The sequence below is a fragment of the Pavona decussata genome, unplaced genomic scaffold (genome assembly GCF_977016875.1).
Source record: "Pavona decussata unplaced genomic scaffold, jaPavDecu1.1 SCAFFOLD_71, whole genome shotgun sequence".
Classification (NCBI taxonomy): Eukaryota; Metazoa; Cnidaria; class Anthozoa; order Scleractinia; family Agariciidae; genus Pavona; species Pavona decussata.
Window position 1 is genome coordinate 3,088,593 of NW_028145490.1, and position 26,139 is coordinate 3,114,731.

At 39.5% G+C, this 26,139-nt stretch overlaps 3 protein-coding genes, 1 long non-coding RNA gene and 1 pseudogene across 8 annotated transcripts in view; 2 read left to right on the forward strand and 3 right to left on the reverse strand.

The window, feature by feature from the left end:
* The window catches only part of LOC146477348 (uncharacterized), a 35,033-nt gene that overhangs the window by 5,714 nt on the left and 3,180 nt on the right, over window positions 1–26,139 (reverse strand). The window contains exons 1-2 of one of the 4 annotated variants that reach the window (XM_085113807.1): window positions 21,975–22,507; window positions 18,779–20,115 (exon numbers count right to left, since the gene is read on the reverse strand). In XM_085113807.1, the coding sequence (XP_084969933.1) occupies window positions 19,314–20,105 (792 nt within the window). In that variant the 5' untranslated portion in view covers window positions 20,106–20,115; window positions 21,975–22,507 and the 3' untranslated portion in view covers window positions 18,779–19,313. Of the gene's footprint in view, window positions 1–18,778; window positions 20,116–20,200; window positions 20,409–21,974; window positions 22,508–22,904; window positions 22,994–26,139 lie in introns of those variants that run through there. The other 3 variants (XM_085113809.1, XM_085113810.1, XM_085113808.1) reach the window with 3 other exon arrangements.
* LOC146477349 (uncharacterized) lies at window positions 390–25,947 on the reverse strand. Its single transcript, XM_085113811.1, has 2 exons — window positions 25,897–25,947; window positions 390–2,179 (listed from the first exon to the last, which is right to left on the reverse strand). The coding sequence occupies exon 2, from the start codon at window positions 2,167–2,169 to the stop codon at window positions 1,393–1,395; it is 777 nt and encodes a 258-aa protein (XP_084969937.1). The 5' UTR covers window positions 2,170–2,179; window positions 25,897–25,947; the 3' UTR covers window positions 390–1,392.
* Window positions 14,234–17,173, forward strand: LOC146477350 (uncharacterized). Its single transcript, XM_085113519.1, has one exon. It carries the CDS (start codon window positions 14,329–14,331, stop codon window positions 16,927–16,929), a length of 2,601 nt encoding a protein of 866 aa, XP_084969645.1. The 5' UTR covers window positions 14,234–14,328; the 3' UTR covers window positions 16,930–17,173.
* On the forward strand, window positions 18,306–25,004 carry LOC146477351 (uncharacterized). 2 transcript variants are annotated; one of them, XR_014865437.1, is made up of 3 exons: window positions 18,306–18,767; window positions 24,129–24,325; window positions 24,546–25,004. It is a non-coding gene; the product is annotated as an uncharacterized LOC146477351 (long non-coding RNA). The 2 variants fall into 2 exon arrangements; XR_014865436.1 differs by lacking the exon at window positions 18,306–18,767 and having other exon boundaries at window positions 23,938–24,325.
* Window positions 20,721–21,777, reverse strand: LOC146477352 (uncharacterized; annotated as a pseudogene).

Here is a 26,139-nt window from a genome sequence, read left to right on the forward strand (position 1 = left end):
TGTCATTTATAGTGGCAGAAAAACCCAAAACAAACAAACTTGAACTTAAATAAACTGGAAGCGATCAAGGAACTAGAGCGTGAAGCTTATAAGCTGAAATGGCCGATTCTCACTGGCAAAGGAGTGAAGTAACCATCGACAAGACAGGCAGGGGCTCAATTCCAAAAGAAAACATTTTACTGTTGGTAAAATACCTGGTGCTCCTACTGAAGTGTGACACCTTAAATTTGTGAACACTACTGTGGTAGACTTGGCGGATGAAACGGAAAGTAAAACGAATACAGGTGAAAAGGAATAACTTTAAGTCAACAATTCTGTATGCTGTATAAATTTGACTGAAATAATAATAATAAAAAAAAAACTTCTGTCCACATGGAAAACAACCTAAATTAGCCTTGCAGTTCACACAGTTTATTTCTATGATGCTTTCTACCTTGCTAATAACATACTGTTTTACAAAGAGACACAATTTAAAATTCAAATCAAGTCACGATTCTGGAGAAGCAGCAATTAATAAAGTTACGCAATGAACAGCCTGATGCAAATTTGATATTAACTCGAAACAACTGAACCGTAAGGAGATCTCAAAGTGAAAAAGTCTGTCAAGAATAACACATATTTCTGTTTGTAATTCAGTTTTACTTGGGTTAAAGTACTTATCAAATGACATTAAATATAGAATGGATACATGATATAATTACAACATGCTGCAAACCCGCTGCTCAAGTACTATGTGACTAGCTTACGTTACTAGCTTAGTCAGGTGTCTTCAATTGGTATTACATCTTACTCAGGTTTTTCTAGCATAATTGGTTAACTTAGTTAATTTCGTAAAAACGGGAATGATCAGACGGCTGAAAAAACTAGACTTTATAGCTCTAAAAACTAAACAAGGCTAAACCAGGGGCCACATCAAAAGAAATCTTCGCTTTGTACGTAAATTAAGCTCGGAGAATATTTGTCTGTTTGCCTTCATACCTGAAGATCGAGGGATCACGCCGCTGATAACAACAGGTCTATACAATAATGGACCTTTTCATGAAACTTACTGGTTGTTCTCAGAAAAAAAAAACAAAACAAACAAACTAAAACATCACCACTGACTGAAATACGTACAAGCCATGTGTATGTACTAGGGTTAGGCCTCTCCTCATAGTATGTAAGGGCTATTATTTCCTTGCTAAGAGCATCTGTTAGTAGTAGTTGCAATTCATACTGAACATCCTTCGGTCTAGAGTGAAATGTTATAGTGAACTTAATATTTTACGACTTCTTCATTTACCTTTAAATGGAAAACTGATTCCCTACATTGCACTGTGATAAGATAACAGCAACAGAATACAAATCCATTTCTAAATTTCTTCAAATGCTGTTTCGGTCTGATTGCACAGCCTAAATGTTCGGATCGTTGGTCAGCACTAAAATCTCACCACTTTGAGCTTTTGTTGTACCGTTAAAAAGGAAATGTTTAATTTTTCCACCTTCGGCGGTGATTGAGCACGTGTTGTTTCCTCCAATTCTTCCAAGGTACAGTGATCCTTCGGGCTCACTTGCGCCTGAAATCACTCCATGAGGAGGAAGATCATCGCCAGCCTTGGCTCGAACAAACTCATGTCCAGTGTCTCTCAGTAGCTCAACATTGTTACTGAAATTTCCGCTCATTGCAAGCCACTGCTGGCTTATATGACTGCCAATTATGGTGACTTGGTGTAGTGTTCCTAAGTGTGGTAGGCGACCGTAATAATTTTGAGGGCCAGCTTTTAAAATATTGTCCAGGGGCAGTGGATACACTATGGCAGTCGCTGGGATCCAAACCGGCTCGGGATTACCTTTGCTAAGATAGAATGTTTTACATTTCAACTCCTGAGACATGACAAACAGGCATCCATACCTGGTGCAGTTTATTTCAAAGTCCATAATCCACAATGTGGACTCAGCATACAGAGACGCATACAAACGCGTTCCACCAATGGCTTGATCAGTTGGAAAAGATATGGTCTGATCTGGGTTGATCATACAAAAACCACACTGAACCAAGTGTCCTGTAGCATTCTCTTTTGCGCTGTCTAAATCATGATAAAAACTTGGCTTCGTGGCGGAAAGTTTTTCGTGCTGTAGACGGATATAAGCACTCTCTGATGATTTGTTGGTGACATAAATGCTGTACATGGTAATAAATCTGTCAATTGAAATGGAAGAATCGTACGATTCACGTTATATTACTGACGATAGCAAATAACAACACAAATTCAGATTAAAATACCTGAAAATTAGTCTAAATTTCAACTGTAAGTGGCAGCTGAACAGCAAAGGAAAAATGGTCAGTCGGATACGTTCTAGTAAATTTCCCCCGTGACCATATTTTAGTCACGTGGTTTACGTGGGCTCCAATGACATCAAGGCGGAAACATCTCGTTACTTTGGCAAGGGGTTGTCATGCCACTTTTTCAAATGAAGAGACTAAGGCCTTAGATACATAAGGGTGAATGGCAATATATAACGTCACGAAACCTTAGAAGGAATTCTAAACTATCTAATAGGAAGAAGAAGGAAAAATGAAGTTAGTAGCGAGATTTAAAGACATGCCGCCATGTTTTTATTACTTGCAACACCCATGACAAAAACTTCGCGTAAGATTGGGTCGGGCGTTCCAATTGACTCCTAATATGGGTAGACAAAGGTCCGCTACACTATCATGTAAAAGACAAGTGAGTTAGTTGTGTTATGTCATGCTGTTTTGTTTGAATTAAAGACTGGATTACGGAGTGGTGTGCAGATAGATAATGAGTGGTGGGTGCTCATCCAAAGAAGTGACCAGTGATTTGCTTACATTCATTTTATCTTTCAGTCTCTTTTGTCGAGTTTATTTGCAAATAGCAAAACAAAGAACATTATGGTTCATCCACAGTCACCTAGTTGCTCTGAATTGTGTGCATCCTTTTTAAGTTTATCTGAAATGTTTTGTAAAATTCAAAAACATTAAATTTTTCTCAAAACATGTGTGGCATGCATATTCAGAAATATCAACTCCAGCTGCTATTGCCACTTCTTCTGTCGTTTTCAGGCATCAATAGCAAGACTGTTTTGTTCCATTGTTCCATTTTGTTCACAGTATACGAACTCTTATTCCTGTTTTTTTTTTTTTTCTTTTTTTTCCAAATAGACCACTGTTCTCCAAAGTGTAGTTTGTGTTGAAGACAAAGAAAATCTACTTGAAGAAAAAGTTTTCATTCGTCACAGATTGGCTGCTATCATTTAAGACTTAATTTCTTTCCTACTACAGTCAAGCCAAGCCAGGCCTACCCCTCTTGGTTCTATTAATGAAACAATTATTTGAAAATTGAACCCATTGGTCGTTTCAAGAATGTATTCATTCATTGAAATCAAAATTCAATTTCTGATCGGATTATACGAACAATGGATGTTCTTTACATAGAAAATGTAGCGTGCTTTCAAATGATGGTAAGAAAATGGAACATTCAGAGTGAAAGTTCTTGATTTGTACACTAGTAGACTTTCTATAAAGGAAATTTCTTGTGGTTTGTAGTAATGAACGCGTACTGTCAAAAAGAAAATTTGCCATTTTCAACCGGGGTTGATGTTGGATAAGCTCACTAATAAGGCATTTTACAATGTTTATGCTTGCGTTTGGTCCATTAGTTATAAAAAAAAAACTGAATAAGAATTGGAAGCGTCTTGTTATCACAAGCAGTTCTTTTCTTAGGCATACGCAAATTAGTTTAGCGAAAAGTATGTAAACACTAGTGAGAGATGTTTATTTCAGCTTACCGGCCAAGGCAATGACAGAAACGGCCGGCTGATGTGTTACGCTATTCTTTCTCTTTTAACGCACATTGTTCTGAAATATCGTAGCTTTTACTTTCCACAAGGTGGCTTATTATTAAGTGGACTTTTTTACCCCGACTCTGTTGCAAGCGCTTGACTCTGTACCGGCTTGAAATGACCAAATTAGCCTGCGTAGCTGGCGGTATTGTAGGCGCGTGCGAAATAAAGTTTTGGCGCCGGAGCCGCGAGGAGAATGGGGAGGGGGCCTTTGTCTTTCTCGCGACTTCGCCGCTCGCTTCTAGCGACTCTGCCGCCAAAATCCCATTTCGCGCGCGCCTACAATACCGCCAGCTACGCAGGCTATGACCAAATTTGCATAACATAACAATAATTTATTATTTATATAGCGCGCGAATCATAAACAGATGCTCTCGCGCGCTTTACAATGAAGATATCCTAAATAAATATAATTTAAAATTAGGGGGTGTTTACATGATACCGGCGCGACTTTCATTCGGCACGAGTTCACTCCAGTTCCCTCATGTGGCTCTGTATTCGTTTACATGATACCAGGACAAAATCACGTGCCGGAGCGAGTCATACCGGTGCGAGTTCACCCCGGTAACTGTACCGGAGCGAGATTTTCATTCTGATACGAAAACTCATTCCGATGTCATGTAAACGCGGTACCACTGTTCGTTCCGGCTTGAAATCACTCTCCCTGGAGTCTGGGATGGGTAGTGCGTAGTTTTCTTACAATCACGGATTTGTTTATTTTAAGACACGTCGGCCGGCATGAAGTGTCCCTTCATGTAAACACGATATGAAATCACAATGTCATACCGGTATGAAACCCACACCGGTGCGAGTTTTCACATGTAAACACCCCCTTACAATGGCAAGGTCAATGACTAAAATACAATTCTCAATAAAGGTCAAAGGCTTGTCGAAATAAATGAGTTTTCAACCTGACCTTAAAAGATTGAACACTTTGTGCGCAGCGAACTGCGTTCGGTAAATTGTTCCAGAGCGCTGGTGCGGCTACGGTAAAGCTACGATCACCCAGCGTACGCAGAGTCTTGATTCTGGGCGGTTGAAGGAGGACTTCGCCGGACGACCTAAGACTATATCTAGATACTGTCTTTAGGGTGATAAGTTCGCTAAGATACGCTGGAGCGAGTCCATGGATAGCATTATACGTAATTAACAATATCTTGAAGTCAATACGATACTTGACTGGCAACCAGTGCAACATTTTCAGTGTTGGAGAAATGTGATCGAAACGACTTACGTTACAGATAAGCCTGGCAGCAGCGTTTTGGACGCGTTGGAGTTTTTGCAGTTCAGTGGTAGGTAGGCCATATAAAACGCTATTACAGTAGTCGAGGCGGCTAGTAACAAATGCATTAACTAAAACTTGGATGTTCTCAGAACTGAGAAATTTCTTTATTCTTCTAATATTAAACAAATAAAAGAAGGCGGCTTTACACGTCTTGTTAATATGACTGACCATCTTAAGCTGATTATCGAGCCAGCAACCTAGGTTTTTGGCTTCGGATGATGGCAGGACTGTCACATTGCCAACGCAAAGTGAGTCAATGTTCACTTTTGACAGCTGCTGCCTTGTCCCAATCACCAGAAATTCCGTCTTATCATCATTTATCATCAAGCGGTCTGTCAGCATCCATCGTCTAATATCGACAATACATGCCTGCATAGCTGCGACAGCGTTATCAGCATGTTCAGGGTCAGGCTTGAACGCAATGTAAAGCTGTGTGTCATCGGCATAGGCGTGAACTTGTGGGAGTTGACGTTCCATCATGGTGAACAGCTTACTTACATACAAAATAAAAAGGAGTGGACCTAAGCAAGACTCCTGAGGCACGCCATATTTCACTTCAAAGCTCTTAGATGTATGGCCATGAATAGATACTGACTGGGAGCGCTGATAAAAGTACTTAAATAATATTTTCGCGAGAGATCTGAGCTATCTAAAATATAGTTCCAATTTTACAGGCTATTGCTCTTATCCAATCAGAAATCGAATTTTGATTTGAACATTGATCTACGCAATTTCAAAATAAATGAATAAGGCATTCTTGAAACGACTAACGGGTTCAATTTTTAAATAATTCATGGTCATTCATTAATACAATCTGGCGGGAGGGTGCGCTTGACCTGGCTCGACTCTAACATAGTAGCCTCAGGGACATTTTATAAACCTGCCTTTGTATTATTTGTTGGTTTACATTATTCCGCAGATGTTATTGAGAAATCGATTGTAAATACTTATAGCTGTAATACATAACGTTGACGACAACAGATCTGCTGACGCCTTCCTTAAACAGACTCCGACAACTGAGATGATCGAATGTTTTTTTAACCGTTCAAAGATCCACATCGTTCTTGTTTATTAACCACGCAGTGTATACATCGTCTTCAGCAAAGAAACCATATCGAAACAAAACATTACAGGATTTTGTTGAAAGATTACCGAACAGAAATGAAGTTTTTAAAAGGGCTTTTGTGCAGTTCAGCAGAAAGTTGCGAGAGTAGGAGTTTGCAGAAAATCCATGTAGTCTTCAGCAACAATTCTGTTGACTACAGACGACGAATATTCAGTGCAGCATGACCGTATTTGTGCTGTGTCACAATGTGTTGAATAATAATGATGAAATATGGAAATTTACCATCACATTTCTTTCATATACCACACGATCGACATTCAAATCCTAGCAGTATGCAAGATGTTTGTCCCATGAACCTAGTTTAATGGCCTTAGCTCCCACGAGTCTCCTGTAGCTCAGTGGTAGAGCATCCGAACTAGTAATCGGAAGGTCTTAGGTTCGAGTCCTGATAGGAGCACTCGGATTTCTTTTTTTTTCGAGTATGCCTGCTTCACTTTCTAGAATAATCATCATTTTCAATAATAATGATGTATGTATACCGATCTCGATGTATATGTGGGAATCTTGGTATATGCAAGGAACCTTGATATTTTTATGCGAATTTTGATATATATAGACATGTGAATCTTGATAATTATATGGGAATCTTAATGGCATACATGTCCATCTTGATGTCAATATGCGAATCGTGATATATACATACAAATCTAGCTGTGTTTTTATCATACTTGATATATGTGAACCTTGTTATCTATATACAAATCTTGATATATTTATATCAGTCTAAATAAAAAATATGTGAATCTTGTTGTTTATCTTCAAATCTTAAGATTTTGTCCCTTTTGGATAAGCATAAGCTGCATTGGCCATGGCTATAAGTGAGTTTACTGCGGTAACATATTGATGGCTGATTAGATGCCGTTGTACATGAACAGTTTCAACATGTTTTTGCTTTATGTGTAAAAGTAGGCCATAAAATAACTTACCAGCCTCACACCTGAAATTGTCTCTGTCGTTTTCTTAAAGCTTGTTATTCGCCCGGGTTATTCTGAGACAAGTTCGGTAAAGTACGGAAATGTGAGCCTCGTTTGAAAGCAAGAAGATGAAGCTAGGACTGGGAACGAACGTGTCAAAACGTGACAACGCTAACACAGTGAAGCTTCTTTGGATAAACTGGGAGTTGTTGATCTAACAAAAACGTGGATCATGTAATTCCTTCTTAGGAAAGGAAAGCCACGTAACCACCATAATAATCTACACCAATCTCGTTACATAATGCCTCTTATAAAATTGATTTAAAAGCGCCACGAAAAACGACGCACTTAACCGTGACAACTAAAGTCGTCAGATGTAAAATGTGTCTGCCACTTATTCACCGTTTTTTTTTACTACACCTTAAAGTCGTTTCGAGACAACTTTAATGTCTCTGGCATAAAAACGGCCATTATAACACTTGTAATTTCATTTATAGTGGCAAAAAACCCCAAAACAAACAAACTTGAACTTGACTAAACTTGAAGCGATCAAGGAACTAGAGCGTGAAGCTTACAATCTGAAATGGCAAAGGAGTTGCCCCATGTAACGGAATCCGGAATCCGGAATCCAGAGAAATTTTCATGTTGGAATCCGGAATCCAGGACATTTTTTATGTTGGAATCCGGAATCCAGTGAGCTGGAATCCGGAATCCACTAAAGTTTTGGAATCCGGAATCTACTTGTGTCGGAATCCACTTGTGCCGAACTGTTTTGGTAGATTCTTCTATTTTTCTACCCAGTCACCTTTTAGCGGTCCACCTCTGAATCTTCTACGCTTGCGACACTCGAAACACGTGTTCGAACTTGTTCACGCAGGACCCACCCCTCCCCGGGGGGATATTTTCCTCATGACGTCAGCTTCAAAGCACATGCGACAAAAAAGATTCTCGAAGATTCGCTCGTTGGCGCTTTCGAGTGTTTGCATCGGAAGGTTTTTGAAGTGTTTAAGTGGTTTTTAACTTCGCGGGTATGGGAAAGCACAAATCAAAGGAAGACAGGTAAGTTTACAGAAGTTTAGCTTTAAGATATTTCGAGATATTGTTTATATGATTGATTGAGGATGTAATAAGAAATAAGCTTACGTGTCGGATAAGTGAAGACAAAAAGAATCCGAAAAGAAAATCCGTCCTCAAATCGAAATTAAAGTGACTTCTCGATCGATCTCGAGTCTGATTCTTGAGAGTATTTATTAGAACAGAGCAAAACGAAGTTGAAGCTTGAATGACTTGTTGATACTTGAATTTCTCGACACTTCTGCAGAATAAACTTTGTTGATTTTAAGAAAAACTCGAGGGAACAGTTTTCTGTAGTTTTGGGGCTCCATTTTTCATTATGATCCGTTGATATACGACTTTAAATCAGAAAAGTTAATCGTCGAAATGGTAGATTAATTAAAAACTGTTTCATTTTTATGGGCTTTTTGTTTTATTGTTTTTCTCGATGTTTTCTTTCTGAAGAGTCCAAAAACTCAAAGCGCTAAGCGATCTAAGGTCTTTGACATACTCAGAAAAACAATGGTCGGTAAAACTGAAGTAAAACTGATGGTTAAAGAACAAGTATGTACGGTGCTTTGTTTGAATTACTAGTAGAATAAAACACCATTTTGAGCCTTTATCGACCTTTACAAGTAAACATTTTGACGCAAAGAAATAATTGAACGTAATGTTAATTCTAGCTCAGAGTTCAGTTAGAGCAGTTAGCTATGATAGCTAACTTTCGATAACTTAATAATCACGAATAATCTAAATTTAATAATTCGACGCAACATTGTCTACAATCACCCTTTTTATAGTCTTATACGGGTCAAATAATTTCATTTTACTCTCTTATCAAATGCTGGAAAACATACTGCGTTTCCAAGTATTGACAAGTGGTTCCAAGTATCTGGCAGTAACACATTTCGACACATTTTGAACATCATAATGAAGGTGAGGAGAGAGAAGGGAAGGGAGGGGGGGGGGGGGGGGTGGTGTATCATAAAGTGACAACCAGAATGAATGAATGAATGAATGAATGAGCTAATGAACTTTATAAATGTGTCGGGAGGAGTGTAGCCGAGGGTAAAAACCCTCTACTAATAGCCCACTTTCGATATATTAAAATTGTAACTTGGCTACGATGCTTATGGGAATAAACAGAACAGATCACCTCGACGTTCAGAAATATATATTTAATTTCGTTTCGATTCGTTTGCTTTATTCCCCTAAGCGTCCCAGCCAAGTTAGAATTTTAATATATCGAAATTGGGCTATTGAAAACACCTAACTAATTCTAAGGAATAATACTAGGAATGCTCAGTCCTTCCGCTTGCCACTGTGCAGAACGAACACCAGGAAGTTTTCAATTTACTTTCAAGGTCCAAACTTTTATAATTCGCTAACTTCTGACATAACTAGTTCTCCCTCCTCCGCTTCTTTTAAAAGAAAGCTTAAAGAATTTCTTCTTTCTAGGTATTAACTTCTGTAAGGCTGTAATTCTTAACTAACTTACTTAATATGTGTGTGTGTACGTGTGCGCGGTCAAAGTTAATTTACCATAAGTCCATATTGTAATTCTAATATAAGATTAGTTAAGTGAGGAAGCCTGACTTGTTATAAGCCACGTGGTTTCTTTCAGGTTTCCTCGCCATTTATTTTCTTTCTTCAATTTTTTTCTTCATTTTTTCTTCCCATCTGTAAATGTTGTGTATATGGCGAAATAAATATTGTATTGTATTGTATTGTAACTTATGATTCATGAATGAATGCATGCATGCATGCATGACTGAATGAATGAATGAATGAATGAATGAATGAATGAATGAATGAATGAATGAATGAATGAATGAATGAATGAATGAATGAATGAATGAATGAATGAATGACATCAGCGGTACTTTGGCTGTATGCGGTTGCTTTTGCAATATTAACCTGTATGTCGTTCTCCAGAGATAAAAGGAAAAAAAAAGAAAGGAAAAGTAAAAAGTGGAAAAGAGAAAAAGATCGTGAACATCGCGTCACAACAAGGTATGCGTGTTAAAATACTTATTAAGTAAGAAATTGTACATAACGTTCTTGCTATCATCCTGGACACCTACACTGAAATGTGATACATGCCGGGTATATGCATCTTGCCCAACCAAAATAATAAATGACATATAATCGCGACAGAGAAAATGTGTTTTAAACTTCCAAACAGTTCCAACTTTTGCTATTCTAGACACCGATAGATCTAAAGAAGGAAAAATGACTTTCATATAGCATTACTGAACATTTTATATCCTCTTAAGGGATGAAGAACGACGGAAACGAAAAAGGTCAAGCTCATCTAGTGGCGATGAAGTAGTAACAAGTAAAGTAGAAAGGAAAAGGTATGTATCGATATATACTACTTTTTTACAAGTTTTTACACAATCCCGCTGGCGTAATTTGGCATTGATCAGGGTGTTGTCGTTAATATAAAATTTAATGAACCTTCCGTAACAATGAAATTTTAAAATACAATACGCCACTGCGGCCGACAGCAAATAGCAAACTGTTTCCAGTTTCGTGTTAAGGGCTCGTTTCTATATAGCCTTATCAGTCGTACGGGTCGTACCAGTCCTATGAAAGATTTTTCATGACGACTCGGACTATATAGAGGCATTCGTACGACAGCCCAATGCTCAAACAGCCTTCTCCAAATGGTACGTGTCTCCAAAAAATTTTTTATAAGACTGATACGACTATATGGAAACGAAGAAGAAATAATGACTTTCATATAGAATTACTGAACATTTTATATCTTCTTAAGGGGTGAAGAACGACGGAAACGAAAAAGGTCAAGCTCATCTAGCAGCGATGAAGTAGTGGCAAGTAAAGTAGAAAGGAAAAGGTATGTATCGATATATACTACTTTTTTACAAATTTTTACACAATTGAAAGCCGGTTTACGATGAAAAATGTAATGGGAACAATGATGACCGTATTAGTAGTACTGTATGTTTATTTTTATTAATTTCATTTTTAGTGAATGTTTTTTATAATACTCTTCCTTTTAAATAGTATTTGGACAGGCATGTATTTGCATTTGATCTCATTTATTTCTGCTCATAGTTATACAGTAGCTTGCTATTTTCTAACCTCTTTTGCAAATCTATTTCAAATGATTTGTTTAGTATGCTGTTTACCATATGAATGTGCACTGAATCTCGTATGATTCATCATTTCTGTGGCACATACTTCGAAATTATATACTAATCAGATTTTTGTTGTTGTTGTTTATACAGCGACGGAGAATATTCTGTACCAGGTTCATCTCTTCAAACAAGCTCAAGATCAAGATCACCTGGGCCACATTCTAGGTTAGTCAGTAATGTCCTACTTTTCGATAAAAAGTCAGAGGAGCAGCAGTCAACCCTTCCTATCATAATATCAGTTAAGAAGTATATTTTTCCTTTAGGACGTGAACATTAATTCACAGCGCATTTTATACCATAAAAACCTCGCTCCTGATGTAGAGATCTTTACATTCTGTATATTCTTATTTTCTTTTAGAACTAATTTTACGCCAAAGGCAATTCATACAGGATTAAAACAGAGTAAAATCAATGTTTTCTGTCAACGAAAAGAAGAGAAAGGTAATTTCCTTTATTGCATATTTACAAAATATATGTTAATCAGGCCGTAGCTGGATTAAACTAAACACTTTGTTTCTTTTCTCTCTAGTGTCTTTGGAAACACCGATTAGAGTGGTTCAACGAACACCACTACCGCAGCTACGAAGGGATCCGGGTAAGCCTGACAGAATGTTTTTGAAAGTACCAACACGTATATCGTCTTTGTTTTAGCCAAAAATAGCTGTGACTGTTGAACTGATATAGCATGAACTTGAATAAAGTTGTCACCTGTGGTCTACAAACAGATTAGTTTATATTGCAGCTTTCTATTCAGTTTTGATTGTACTTTACGTGATGAAAATACAGTTATTGCTACAGGTTAATTTATTACTTCTCAATAAGGCCACGCGGCTCGGTCATTATTCCAGTACAATCGCACTGCATTTATATTAGAGCTTGCTTTTTCCTGCGATTACATTTTTAATAGAATACGAGGCAAACACCCCAAGCTCAATGAGAGTGAAAGTTTTCAAGAGTCCCCTGGATGAAAAGGGGCAGTACACCCTAGACCAGAAGCGCCAATGGTACTTTGAAACTGACGGAGATTCAAGGGGGCAACTCTCTTTGGCGTCAACAGTCAAAAAGTTTCAAGAATACTTTCAAACAGAACATTGCCTTGAACTATCCTACTTTGATGGAGAGGAGGAAATGGTCATTCTCAAAGATGAAGACCTGCGGGAAGCATGTGGGTACTTTATCAATTGCTATCGCAATTACGATAGCTATGCACAATTTGTAAAGATTTATGTCAAAGAGAAATGGAAAGCCACCAGTGTGACCTCTACTACAGTTAAAGTAAATCCCGGAACCACCAAAGCTGCAGCGGAGTTTTACAAGGCTTCAACAGTATCTAGGTCCGCATCGGCCGATCCATCATCATTTGATGATACCAAGAAACTTGACAAACTCATCTCGAAAGTTAGTAGAGTGTTCAACACGAAAGAAACTCAAGCAGAAGTTTTGGACAAAACATCCATTAAGTGTATGGCTTGTAAAATGCTCGTCAAGCTTGGCAAACCATACAACATACACAACTTCAGGAAACATCATGGAAGATGCCAGAAAGTCAGTTCCCCCGGAAATCAATCCATTGCCGCCTTATTTCTCGCCATGACGGCTATCGCGGAAAGGGTGAAGACTAAGGCGAAAGAAATGATCGAAGAATGTGAGAGATTTGCAAAGGACGAGTCGTTCAGCGCTGCAAACGAGTTAAAGGAAGCACTTCAGAAAGTTGTGGAACAACCATCAGGTCTTGACACTTCTGCTATTAAGATAAAGAATCTGTCCTTGAATGTTACAGAAGACAAAAGTGATGTTCTACACGAGCGTTTCCGGGAATTGTGTGAAGCAGGACGAGTGGAATTAGACAGCGAGCAGAGCAGCAACAGCAGCGACGATAACAGTAGTGATGACAGTAAAGACAGCATCTGACTAGATTCGGAAAATGTTAAAAGATCCCATTCGGAAACCAACACAGAACTAATGCTGGATCTGGAAAAGCTTGACGAAGCGGCTGCAATGCTTGCATTTTTAACTGCCTCTGGTATTTTGCAAAAAAGCCACGTGTTTTACCAGCAAGTCCATTCTTTTTGTTCGAATGCCATGGGGCTGGTCAAAGAGAATCAACTGCCACAGTTATACCCAGCCTTAACTCGTTTCCAGCATGCCATCCAGTTTAATTACAAGCCTGTAGCTTCATACCTTCTGTCCGGAAGAGGTAAACATGGTTGTGGCAGGAATTATTGCCAAACACCCCAAGAATATGTTGACTCTCATAATTTCAGTTTTCTTCATCCTCGTTCTATAGTACGAAACTCGCCACCTGGACACGTGACCAACGGAGTAATCAGAGAAGATGTAAAATTGTGCATCCGTATGTGTCTTGAGAAGGAATGCCTCGCAATTTCCAACGAGAAGAACTGTGGATATATTTGTTGCATAGCAACTGACGAGATGGCTTTGAAACCTGCGCTTGAATATGCTCCATCTCTTCAAGCTGTTCTTGGCCTCGTGGATCCCGATCGTCTAACTCTCAGACATATTCAGGAGGAGCTCAACACAGAATCTAACGATGCCGCAGTAGAATTTTTGAAGACCAGGCAGTTTGTCACCCAGGCAAGGGAAGTTCGAGTAGCGTCACTAGATGGAAAGATTGATTTCCCTATAGGAGTCTTCTATTGTGGGAATAAAGGAGGTGCTGGCTATATTGAGAACATGTATCGTGACATCGTCAATGTCGCAGAGAGATGCTTAAGCTGCTTGGAGAATCATGGGGCCTGTAAGTTCTACTGCGTGGAATGTTTTCTGAAGAAGAGCGTTTGTGAAGACTGTTCCCTTCTTGGATACTCTGACTGGCACCCATTACTTCGTCCATGTACTTCGTGTCTCAGAGAAAACAAACTGTGCCAGAGGCTTTTAACTTTGGCTTGGTGTACAGATTGTGATCCCAAACAGAAATGTTTTATGAGCTTGATGCAAGGCGACAAAGAAAAATATCCATATCAAGTTCCTCTTCCAGATTGTCCCCACAACATCAAATCGGTACGATCTAGTGAATTCTGGTACTGGATTGATATTGATGGCTACCTTGTTAACGTACGGTTATTGTTACTATTGCGGCGAGAAAGCAAGGATGAGTGTTCCAACCTGATGAAGAAGTGTCTTTCTCTGAATGCGGTGCGCAACAAAGATCGCATGGATGTCGAAACTGCAATCGAAATTCACCGAAAATCCGTGCAAGATGCCATACCAGACAAACCGATCTGTGCAACGCTCGTACCAGAACTTGAGTTTAAACATTGGAAGAAGAACGGGAATGGCATTTTAAGTTATCCAATCGGAATTTCTTTCTCTCCTCGACGAAGTAAATTGTTTGTTACAGATAGGTCACAACATGCAGTCTTCATGATCGACATGCACTGTCCTGCAAATGTGACCTTGATTGCTGGTAGAGAAGATGCAGGGCACACAAACGGCAATGGGAAACAAGCAAGGTTCCGAAATCCCGCTGGAATTGCCGTAACTGAAGATGACTACCTCTATGTCTGTGATGCTGGCAATGGTGTTATCCGAACGCTTAATCTCGAATCCTTGTTCTGTCATGCGTTGCAAATTCCTCAAGATCTAGAAGAACGTGAAAGTAACGAAGAGGAGGAAAACTGTGCAACTCGACGAGTCCGAAAAATTGATGTTCAAGATCTCATTCTAACAACAGAAGCCAATTTACCCAGCTTGATGTCTCCATTTGCAGTTTGTACCCCAGCTACGGACAAATCCAAGCTGTTCGTTTCTGACATTCGTCTAAGAAAGGTTTTCCGTATTTCACAGGTATCACACAATCAAGAATTAAAAAAGGCAACCGGAAATTTAGAAGAATTCATCAGCTTGCCTAGATCAAGTCTACCAACTGCTCTTGCGTTCACACATGATGGAAAGTGTATTTTTGCTGGAGATTGCTGCGAAGAAGGCTCGAAAGTGCACTTATATAATGTCGATGGAGCGACAAAGCTCAGAAGTGTCAGCGAAATTTCAAGTCCAATGGGAATCGGTATAACAGAAAACAGTGACGTTTTTATATCGTCGAGCAAAGAACACGGTATTTATCACTGTAGCGAAGAGAAAATGAGAACTGGAAGTGGGCAACCAGAACTACGTTTTGGTGGTGTTGCCCAAGGGCATAACGATGGCTTGAAAAGCACATGGAACATGCCAACTGGTATATGTACCTACCGTAACACTGTTTTTGTCTGCGATACGAGCAATAAGGCTATCAGGATAATAACATCGGCAACGGGGCTTATTCCTCTTCAGCGTGCTATGGCAAACTATGCCAACATCTTTAAGCTGGACAAGAAGGAGAACTCACGTCTAACATTCGCCGAGTCGTTGAAGTGCTTTGAAGGTGTTGTCTCTTTCTTCCAACAACACGAAGAATACGCATTTGACAGAACAGGGAAACGAAACACCAATGGCCCTGATATGACGATTTCACGAACAACCCGGCAGTCCTTTGTCATTGCTTTAGAGTCAATTACAAATGTTGTTAACACCTCAGAAATTGGAAAAGAAGATCTTCTGAACTTGATTGACTTTGAAAGTTTAACAACCTTGGCAGTCGAAAGTTTCTTCAAGGGGATGCGTGCAGATCACGACATGCCCACAGTGCTTCAGTACGGATATAAGAGGGCCCGCTGTGTGCAAGACAACATGATGAGAATATATCAAAAGCACTTTTCGTATTTTACTTGTCCGAAGTCGTTCTACCCAGAGAGGATCATAAACAGCGACCCTCCAGACTTTGGTTTAAGACAAACGAAGCAGATGGCGACACATGAGGGAAACCAAGAATTGACTAAAGAAGACGTGGAAGAACTGAAGGAGTTTGCGCGAGAGTACGGGAGAGGAGTGAGGCAAGACAACGTGAGGTCGAAGACGAAAGAGCTAACTGGAACATTGCCTTACGCCCTCAGTTTTAGACCTACTGTTATACCAACAGTTGACACCAACGAAGACGTTGTTGCTGCATGCCAGGAACAAGAACTAAACTTGGTTACAAGGTCCCACCCAGTCGTTAGAGTTACTGCAATTTACCAGAAAGACGATGTTATAGCAGTTAGACACAACAGAAGGAGTGAGACATGTCCTTTCTGGTTAGCTGTTCTTGAGGAAGACGTCCATCTGGATGTAAACACCTCGGAGTTCGTCAAACGGACAGTGCAGTTCACCTGGCTTGAACAAAGCGAAGACCATTTAACATACACTTTAGGTGGGCTGTCGCTTTCAAACTCCCCAAAGTGCATCCTGGGTAGAGTCAACAATTACACCTGTGATCAGACAAGAAATGACTGTTTCTTAACTCTGGCTCCAGAGGAGGATAACAGACTCTGTCGTCTTGCAAATTGTGATGAATTCGAGAATGATGTAAGCGATCATGATGACAGCCAAGATAGTCTGGTTGAACAGCAAGAGGATAACAGCACCCATCCTGTTCCGCAGTATGGCCCATCACGACAGGCAGGAGTTAGTTTAACAGGCCGCAGAACTACAAGGTTTCTCCTGCACTAAGTCCTCCCTAAGCAATGGTCTATGGTACCGGATACAACAGCCTTCTGTAAGCAGTAATTATAGCCTTCTATATGTGACGCTTAGTGAAACCAGCAGTGTGTGTTAGAAACTGGAAAATCTTTGGTAGCTACAATTATACAAGTTTCATGCACGGGATGGAAAGGTAAAGCGCCCTCCTTATGCCTAATTTTGTGAGTTTTGACTAGGGACATAAGCGGAAGCGAAAGCATACGATTTTACGTCAGTGAAAACAGGCCCGAAATACACACAAAAGCATGCAGTGATGCTTTGAACTACAGCCACCTTTTAATAAATGTATGAGACAGCTTACGCGAAAGAAACCAAGAAGGATTGTTATATTATTAGATGTAATAGTCCTTTCTGGTTATGCTTTGCATATGTGGTTTTCCCTAGCATAAGAGGAACATAATCATAATAGGAAGCATAACAAAAAGGCAAATTTTGGATTTTTATAAGCTTTTATACTTATGCTTATACGCTCGCTTTGACAATGACATAGCGATGTTATGCACATACTTGTGCATATTTCGCTTGTGAAACGAACCAGGCTTTAATATAATAAGCAAACATTCGAAACCATGCTTAATGAAAGACTCAAAAGCAAAACCCTTTCAAAAAGCGCCACTCATCATGATCTTTACTGTAACGCTCAAGTGGACGATGATTAGAACTTTTTAAATTTAGTTAACGCACTTGCTAAGAATCAAATGACAAAAGCTTGCGTTAATTTCTAAGGGAAATCATTTTCCTAATAAACTAAGGGAAGAAACGTTTAGATTTATAGCTTGTACATCATTTGAACTTTCCATTGATGCCACTGATTTATGCAGAAAGTTACGTAATATATTGTAACTTAGTTTGAACATTAGCCGTCAATATTTGTTGTTCTTTATTTGTTGATCATGTAAATGGTATGGTAATTGCCAATAAATACTACATGTGACGTTGTTCGATATTTTTGATCATGTAAATGGTATATAGGAATTGCCAGAATGACGTTTTCGAAATGTTGTGTTTTATGAGAGGGTATCGGTGTTTTTTTCCCAACGGAATCATGACTTATTGCTCCACTGCAATATGGGATAAAGGTATAAAGGTATGTGTTTAATTTTGTTTAAATTATTACACTAGAGCTGAAAATACGATTAGAAACAAGGACGCCGTAATCTGGATTCCAAATTATTGGAATCCGAAATCAGAGGCTTGGAATCCGGAATCCAGAGGCTTGGAATCCGGAATCCAGTGAATCCAGAGGGTTGGGATCCGGAATCCAGAGGGATGGAATCCGGAATCCAATACCTCTGTGGATTCCGTTAGATGGGGCGAAAAGGAGTGAAGTAACCATCGACAAGACAGGCAGGGTCTCAATTCAAAAAGAAAACATTTTACTGTTGGTGATATACCCGATGCTCCTACTGAAGTGTGACACTTTAAATTTTATGTGAACACTACTGTGGTAGACTTGACGGATGAAACGGAAGGTAAAACGAACACAAGTGAAAAGGGACAACTTGAAGTCAACAATTCTGCATGCTGTATAAATTTGAAATAATAATAAAAAAAAACTTTTGTCCAGATGGAAATCTAACTAAATAAGCCTTGCAGTTCACATTTTATTTCTATGACGCTTTCTACCGTGCTAATAACATACTGTTTTACAAAGAGACACAATTTAAAATTCAAATCACGTCACGTTTCTGGAGAAGCAGCAATTAAAAAGGTTACACAATGAACAGCCTGATGCAAATTTGATATTAACTCGAAATTAATGAACCGTGAGGAGATCACAAAGTGAAAAAGTCTGTCAAGAATAACACGTTTTTCTGCATGGTTTTAATTCAGCTTTACTTAGATAAAAGTACTTATCAAATGACATTAAATATAGCATGGATACATGATATAACTACAACATGCTACAAGCCCGCTGCTCAAGTACTATGTGACTAGCTTACGTCACTGGCTTAGTCAGGTGTCTTCAATTGGTGTTACATCTTACTCAGGTTTTTCTAGCATAATTGGTTAACTAAGTTAATTTGGTAAAAACGGGAGTGATCCGACAGCTGTAAAAACTAGACTTTATAGTTCTAAAAACTAAACAAGGTTAAATCAGGGTCCTCATCAAAGGAAATCGTCGCTTAGTACGCAAAGTAAGCTCAGAGAATATTTCGGTCTGTTTGCCTTCATAACTGAAGATCGAGGGATCACGCCGCATGATAACAACTGATCTATACAATTAATCAGGGACATTTTCATGTAACTTACAGGTTGTTCACAGAAAAAAAAACTAAAACATCACCACTGACTGAAATACGTCCATGTGTATGTACAAGGGTTAGGCCTCTCCTCATAGTATGTAAGGGCTATTATTTCCTTGCTAAAAGCATCCGTTGATTGTTCGGATAGTTGGTCAGTACCAAAATCTCACCACTTTGAACTTTTTTGGTACCGTAAAGGAAATTTTTAATTTTTCCACCTTCGGCGGTGATTGAGCACGGGATGTTTCCTCCAATTCTTCCAAGGTACATTGATCCTTCGGGCTCGCTTACGCCTGAAATCACTCCATGAGGAGGTACATCATCGCCAGCCTTGACTCGAACAAACTCATGGCCAGTGTCCCTCAGTAGCTCACCATTGTTTCTGATATCGCCGCTCATTGTAATCCACTGGCTTATCTGCTTGCCAGTTTTGGTGACCTTGCATGGTGTACCTAGGCTTGATAGGCGACCGAAAAAATTTCCAGGACCGGCTATTAAAATATTGGATGGCAGTGCATCTCCGTTTTTCGCTCGGATCCAAACCGGCTCAGGATTAGCTTGGCTAAGATGGAATGTTGTGTTATAATAACACTCCTCAGACTTGACAAACAGGCACCCATACCTGGTGCAGTTCATTTCAAAGTCCATAATCCACAATTTGGACAAAGCATACAGAGACGCATACATACGCGTTCCACCAATGGCTTGATCAGTTGGAAAAGATATGGTGTTATATGGAGGGATCTCAAAAAAACCGCACTGAACCAAGTGCCGTGTCGCATTCTCTTTTGCGCTGTCTAAATCATGATAAAAATTTGGCTTCGTGGTGGAGAGCTTTTCGTGCTGTAAACGGATATAAACACTCTGTGACGATCTGTTGGTAACGTAAATGCTGTACATGGTAATAAATCTGTGAAGTGAAATGAAATAAAGGTAAGTTTCTCGTTATATTACTTAGATAGCAAAAATGGCAGGATAAATTCAGATTAAAATACCCGAGAATTGATCTAAATTTCGAACTGTAAGTGGCAGCTGAACAACGAGGGAAAAATGGGCGGGCTCTAGTAAATTTCCCTCGTGACCATGTTTCGGTCACGTTGTTACATGGGCTCTAAAATCAGCAAGGCGGAAACATCTCGCCATCTTGGCAAGGGATTGTCACGCTACTTTTTCAAATGAAGAAACACAGGCGTTAGATACGTAAGGGTGAATACCGGTATTGTCGAGAAACCTTAGAAATAGTACTATATACTAATAGTAAGTAGAAGGAAAAAGAAGTTGGAGTCCTTTTGACAATTTACGTGTTACCGGTGTGACGGTTTCATTGTACCAATGACTTCCTGTTTTTCTTAGAAATTCAAAAATAAGAATTGACGTCACGAGTCAAGAAAAGCTTTTATTGGATCACGCAACAATCAGCGTGACACCATACGAAATTAATTAACCCTAACAAGATTTCAAATAAAAAAAAAAAAAACCGGCTGGCAGGAATGGTACATTACTTCTGGGTGTAATTCAGTTTTACTCAGATTAAAATACGTATCGAATGAGCATGCAGCATGCCCGCAGCTCAAGTACTATATTATTCAGGTGTCTCTGTTTAGCTGTTGTTATCTCTTACTGGTTTTTCTAGCAAGGTTCGTCAAATAGCTTCTGAGTGCACTAAACTAGGCTTTATCTATGAAAACTAAACGAGGAGGAAAGAGAAGAATCGAAAGAATCACGGCCTTCGCTACGCCATTTTCATTCACAGTGTGTTTGTCTGTTTGCTTTCCTTTGTTGTTGTTGTATCTCGATCGATTTTCGCAGACGTAACTGGCGTCGTTTGTCGATCAGCACCATTTTTTCACTATTGGCAACTTGTTTTTCTTCCCCCAACCTATTGAAGCAAAAATGTCTCATTTTGCCAAGTTGCGTGATGATTGAACAAGGGGCATGTCCTCCAACTCTTCCCAGGTACTGGGATCCATCGGATTCGCTCACTTCCACAATATTTACAACATAAGGAGGTACAGATAGCCATTATAATGTTTCCAGTAATGCTCCAGAGGCCATGGCTTCTCCGCTTACTGCAACCCAATTGCCGCACTGGCTGGTGCATTATTGGTGGAAGTAACATAGCATGCTGTACCCCGGCTGAAACGTTCGACCGAAATAAGTAGCTCCATCCATCACCCCGTTCTGATCAGCTTTTACGATCCTTCTTCATTGCGATGCGTCACTCTTCTTTGCTGCAATCCAGAAAGGCTTAGGATTCTCTTGGCAAAGATACAACACTGCCTCATGATCAGATATCGAATTAAAAGCACTCCCACGAACAGGCATCCAAAATTTATGTTATCCACTTCCTTATCCATAATACACAACTTTGACTTGGTGAACAAAGGTGCGAACAAGCGGGTTCCATCGTGTACTTGCCGCCGATGGATTCTAATATATTGCAATTAAGATACTGACTTTTGCGGAGGAATCAAACAGAAACCCGAATCGGTAGTGTTTGCAGATAGGATTTATCGAGGGTTTGGTGTAAATTAAGATGAACAGTAGGATTCTTTGATTTGTAGACGAACATAAACGATATTGAGAGTTTTGTTGGTTACGTTAATGTTGTACATAGTAATCTCTTATATGAAAAGGACAGAAATGCGAAACGGAGACGTTGACTACTATGATCTATATCTTGAATTTCTATATGATCAGTAAAACTTCGTGCGAGGAGTGGAACATATCTTAGCTGATTAGATAAAATGCTATCCTGCACCTGCTTACCTTGAAACGTTACCTTTCAGACCCTTTTCCGCGAAATGGTAGATCTATGTAAAAGTCAGTGACAGACCAACAGAGGGTAAATGCTATCTGCACAACACAACTATTTGTTGCGTGATCAACACATGCTGACTTAATTACTTCCGGCCTATCTTCGTTCCCATTCTCTTTTAAGCCGTTGTGTTCCGCAGTAACTTTCTTCAAAGAGAGCTTGCATGTTTTGTTGTATTTTATATAGTTTTAACTTAGACAATATTCTAGAGGTTGTAGCGGTTTTTAAATATTTTGTGCTTTAGATATAGCTATTTCTAGGAATCCTTATGGCCAAACGTGTTCACATGTGATGCCACCTTGTAAGAGTAAGACTGGCTCGAATGTTAATATACTTTCTCGATGCTATCTTCAAAATAGAAGGTAATTAATAACCCCAAGGAGTGTATTTTGAGACAATAGTGGACCGAAGAGGATTTAAATAATTGAATTTTCTTTCAAATAAAGAGAAGCTTTAAAATCGTCTGCCACGCCGATTAAGCCAATCCTGACAGCGCGATCAAGAAATTGTCCAATGGATCCGTTTTCCGTAGTCAAAGCACTCCAAAGATTGAACCTAGCTACTTTTTAGTCTTGGATCAGCGTCCTTGGCTGTTTAATTTTATGTTTTATGGGAAATCAAGCCTTGTGCTTGGAGTGGCTCATCCTTGGAGACACAGGGGCAGATACAGTAGTTGGGTCAAAAGGAAGTCGAGGGGATAAGTAGAGCGAGCCCCTGGCCATGGGGGGTGGGGGGACTCTACTCTTAGCCGACCAGCCTCTTAGCCGATTCTACTCTAAGCCTCCGAAACCCATTAAAATGCTTGTCTGTGATTTTTGTGCCCAATCAGAGTCCAGCCTTTTTCGTGTTACTTTCGTGACCTCTTACTCGAATGTCTTTACCTGCAAACTGTTGATCACCTGTTCACCGTTACTTATCCGCCTCGTGCAGGAGAGTTTCCCTCGATCGAGAAGTACCACTGAAAAGAGACCTGTAAAACCGAAGAAATCTCGAAATTTAGCATGTTTGTAAACCAACCTGAAAAGGCATCAACCGAGAAAATCGACTGCCGGCTGCAAACAGCCACGCATATATGTACATTTATACATCCTTCTCGCGGAAACAGCTATTCTTTCAGTGCTTGTTCTATGTCAATTTGCTTGGGCGCCTTAGGTATATTTTAATCAAACACGAGCGATCCGAGCGCATTTAACACTGGTGTTCGCGCTGGTGTAAGTATCACTCGACGCGCTCACTACAACCTGACACTACGTCCAGAAGCCTTGTGGGTTTTCATTCCTTGCCACCTTTTTTTTATCATTATTTCACTGGTAATTTCATTTATAGTGGCAAAAAAACAAAACAAATCTTAAACTTGAATAAACTTGAAGCGATCAAGGAAGTAGAGCGTGAAGCTTTTAATCTGGAATGGTCGATTCTCACTGGCAAATGACTGAAGTAACCATCGACAAGACAGGCAGGGGCTCAATTCCAAAAGTAAACATTTTACTGTTGGTGAAATGCCTGGTACTCCTACTGTAATGTGACACTTTAAATTTTATGTGAACACTACTGTGATAGACTTGGCGGATGAAACGGAAGGTAAAACGAACACAAGTGAAAAGGAATAACTTTAAATTAACAACTCTGCTGTATAAATTTCAAAATCTTCTGTCCAGATGGAAATTAACCTAAATTAGCCTTTGCAGGTCACATTTCATTTCTATGACGCTTTCTACTATGCTAAAGCCCTGGTCAAATTAAACGGCGCATGATAGTCGATGATAGTTGATGAAAGTCAAAACTATCATCCATTACTATCAACTACGTATACCACGCACGTGGTAAAACGGTGGTCAACGTGAATGATAGCTGACACTCAAAGGAGTGAGCGACTTTCAACTATCTTTGACTATCATCAGCTATCATCAATTTTATCATGCGCCGTTTTACCAGGGCTTAATAACATACTGTTTTAAGAAGAAAGTCAAAGTTAAAAATCAAATCACGTCGCGATTCTGGAAAAGCAGCAATATTAACAAGGTCACGTAATGAACAGTCTGATGCAGAAACAAATAAACCATAAGGAGATCTCAAAGTGTAAAAAGTCTGTCAAGAATAACAAGTTGTTTCTGGTTGTAATTCAGCTTTACTAAGATTAAAGTACTTATCAAATGACAATACATATAGAATGGATACATGATATAACTACAAAATGCTACAAGCCCGCTGCTCAAGTACTATGTGACTAGCTTACGTCACTAGCTTAGTCAGGTGGCTTCAATTGGTGTTACATCTTACTCAGGTTTTTCTAGCATAATTGGTTAACTTAGTTAAAGGGCCCTAGTCAGCCACTCCTTTGTTTTTGTTTTTATGCGAGAGTTTGGCTATTGTATTTAATTCGGAGCATGTCAAAATGAATGAAATCACCGTGAAACTACTAACACAATAAGATTTCGCTTCACCATAATTTCGATGGCATCGAAAATGGCGGAGGTTGACTAGGGTCCTTTAATGTCGTACAAGCGAGAGTGATCAGACAGCTGTAAAAACTAGGCTTTACAGCTCTAAAAACTAAACAAGGCTAAACCAGGGGCCACATCGAAGGCAATCGTCGCTCAGTACGCAAATTAAGCTCTGAGAATATTTCTCTGTTTGCCTTCATACCTGACAAGAGATCACGCCGCATAGTAACAACAGGTCTATACAATTAATGAACCTTTTCACGTAGCTTACAGGTTGTTCTCAGAAAAAAAACTCAAACATCACCATTGACTGAAATACGTCCATGTGTATGTACAAGGGTTAGGCCTCTCCTCATAGTATGTATCACTAAGGGCTATTATTTCCTTGCTAAAAGCATCTGTTAGTTGCAATTCATACTGAACATCCTTCGGTCTAGAGTGAAATATTATATAGTGAACTTTATATTTTACGACTTCTTCATTTATCTTTAAATGGAAAACTGATTTCCTATATGGCACTGTGATAAGATAGCAACAGAATGCGAATACTGTTTCGGTCTGATTACGCAGCCTAAATGTTCGGATCGTTGGTCAGCACCAAAATCTCACCACTTTGAACTTTTTTGGTACCGTAAAGGAAATTTTTAATTTTTCCACCTTCGGTGGTGATTGAGCACGGAACGTTTCCTCCAATTCTTCCAAGGTACATTGATCCCTCGGGCTCTCTTACGCCTGAAATCACTCCATGAGGAGGTACATCATCGCCAGCCTTGGCTCGAACAATATCTCTCAGTAGCTCACCACTGGCGCTGAGAGTGCCGCTCATTGTACAATTCCACTGCTTTATCTGACTGCCAATTACGGTGACTTGGCATGGTGTACCTCCTCGGTCTAATAGGCGACCGAAATAATATCGAGGGCAGGCTTTTACAAAATCGGATGGCAGTTTATTTTCATTGTACGCCGTAACCCAAACTGGCTCGGGATTAGCTTGGCTAAGATGAAATGTTTTTTTACAATTAAGCTCTTTAGACTTGACAAACAGGCACCCATACCTGCTGCAGTTTATTTCAAAGTCCATAATCCACAATGTGGACTCAGCATACAGAGACGCATACATACGCGTTCCACCAATGGCTTGATCAGTTGGAAAAGATATGGTCTGATTTGGAGTGATCACAAAAAAACCGCACTGAACCAAGCGCCGTGTCGCATTCTTTTTTGCGCTGTCTAAATCATGGCAAAAATTTGGCTTCGTGGCAGAAAGCTTTTCCTGCTGTAGGCGGATATGAACACTCTGTGACGATTTGTTGGTAACGTAAATGCTGAACATGGTAATAAATCTTTCAATTGAAACAAAAGAAATGTACGTCGTACGTTATATTACCGAAGATAGCAAAAAAGGCAGGATAAATTCAGATTAAAATACCTGAAAATTGATATAAAGTTCAACTGTAAGTGGCAGCTGAACAGCGAAGGAAAAATGGTCGGGCTCTAGTAAATTTCTCTCGTGACCATGTTTTGGTGACGTTGTTAATTGGGCTCTAAAATCAGCAAGGCGGAAAACATCTCGCCATCTTGGCAAGGGATTTTCACGCTACTTTTTCAAATGAAGATACACAGGCGTTAGATATGTAAGGGTGAATGCCGCTATATATTGTCGAGAAACCTT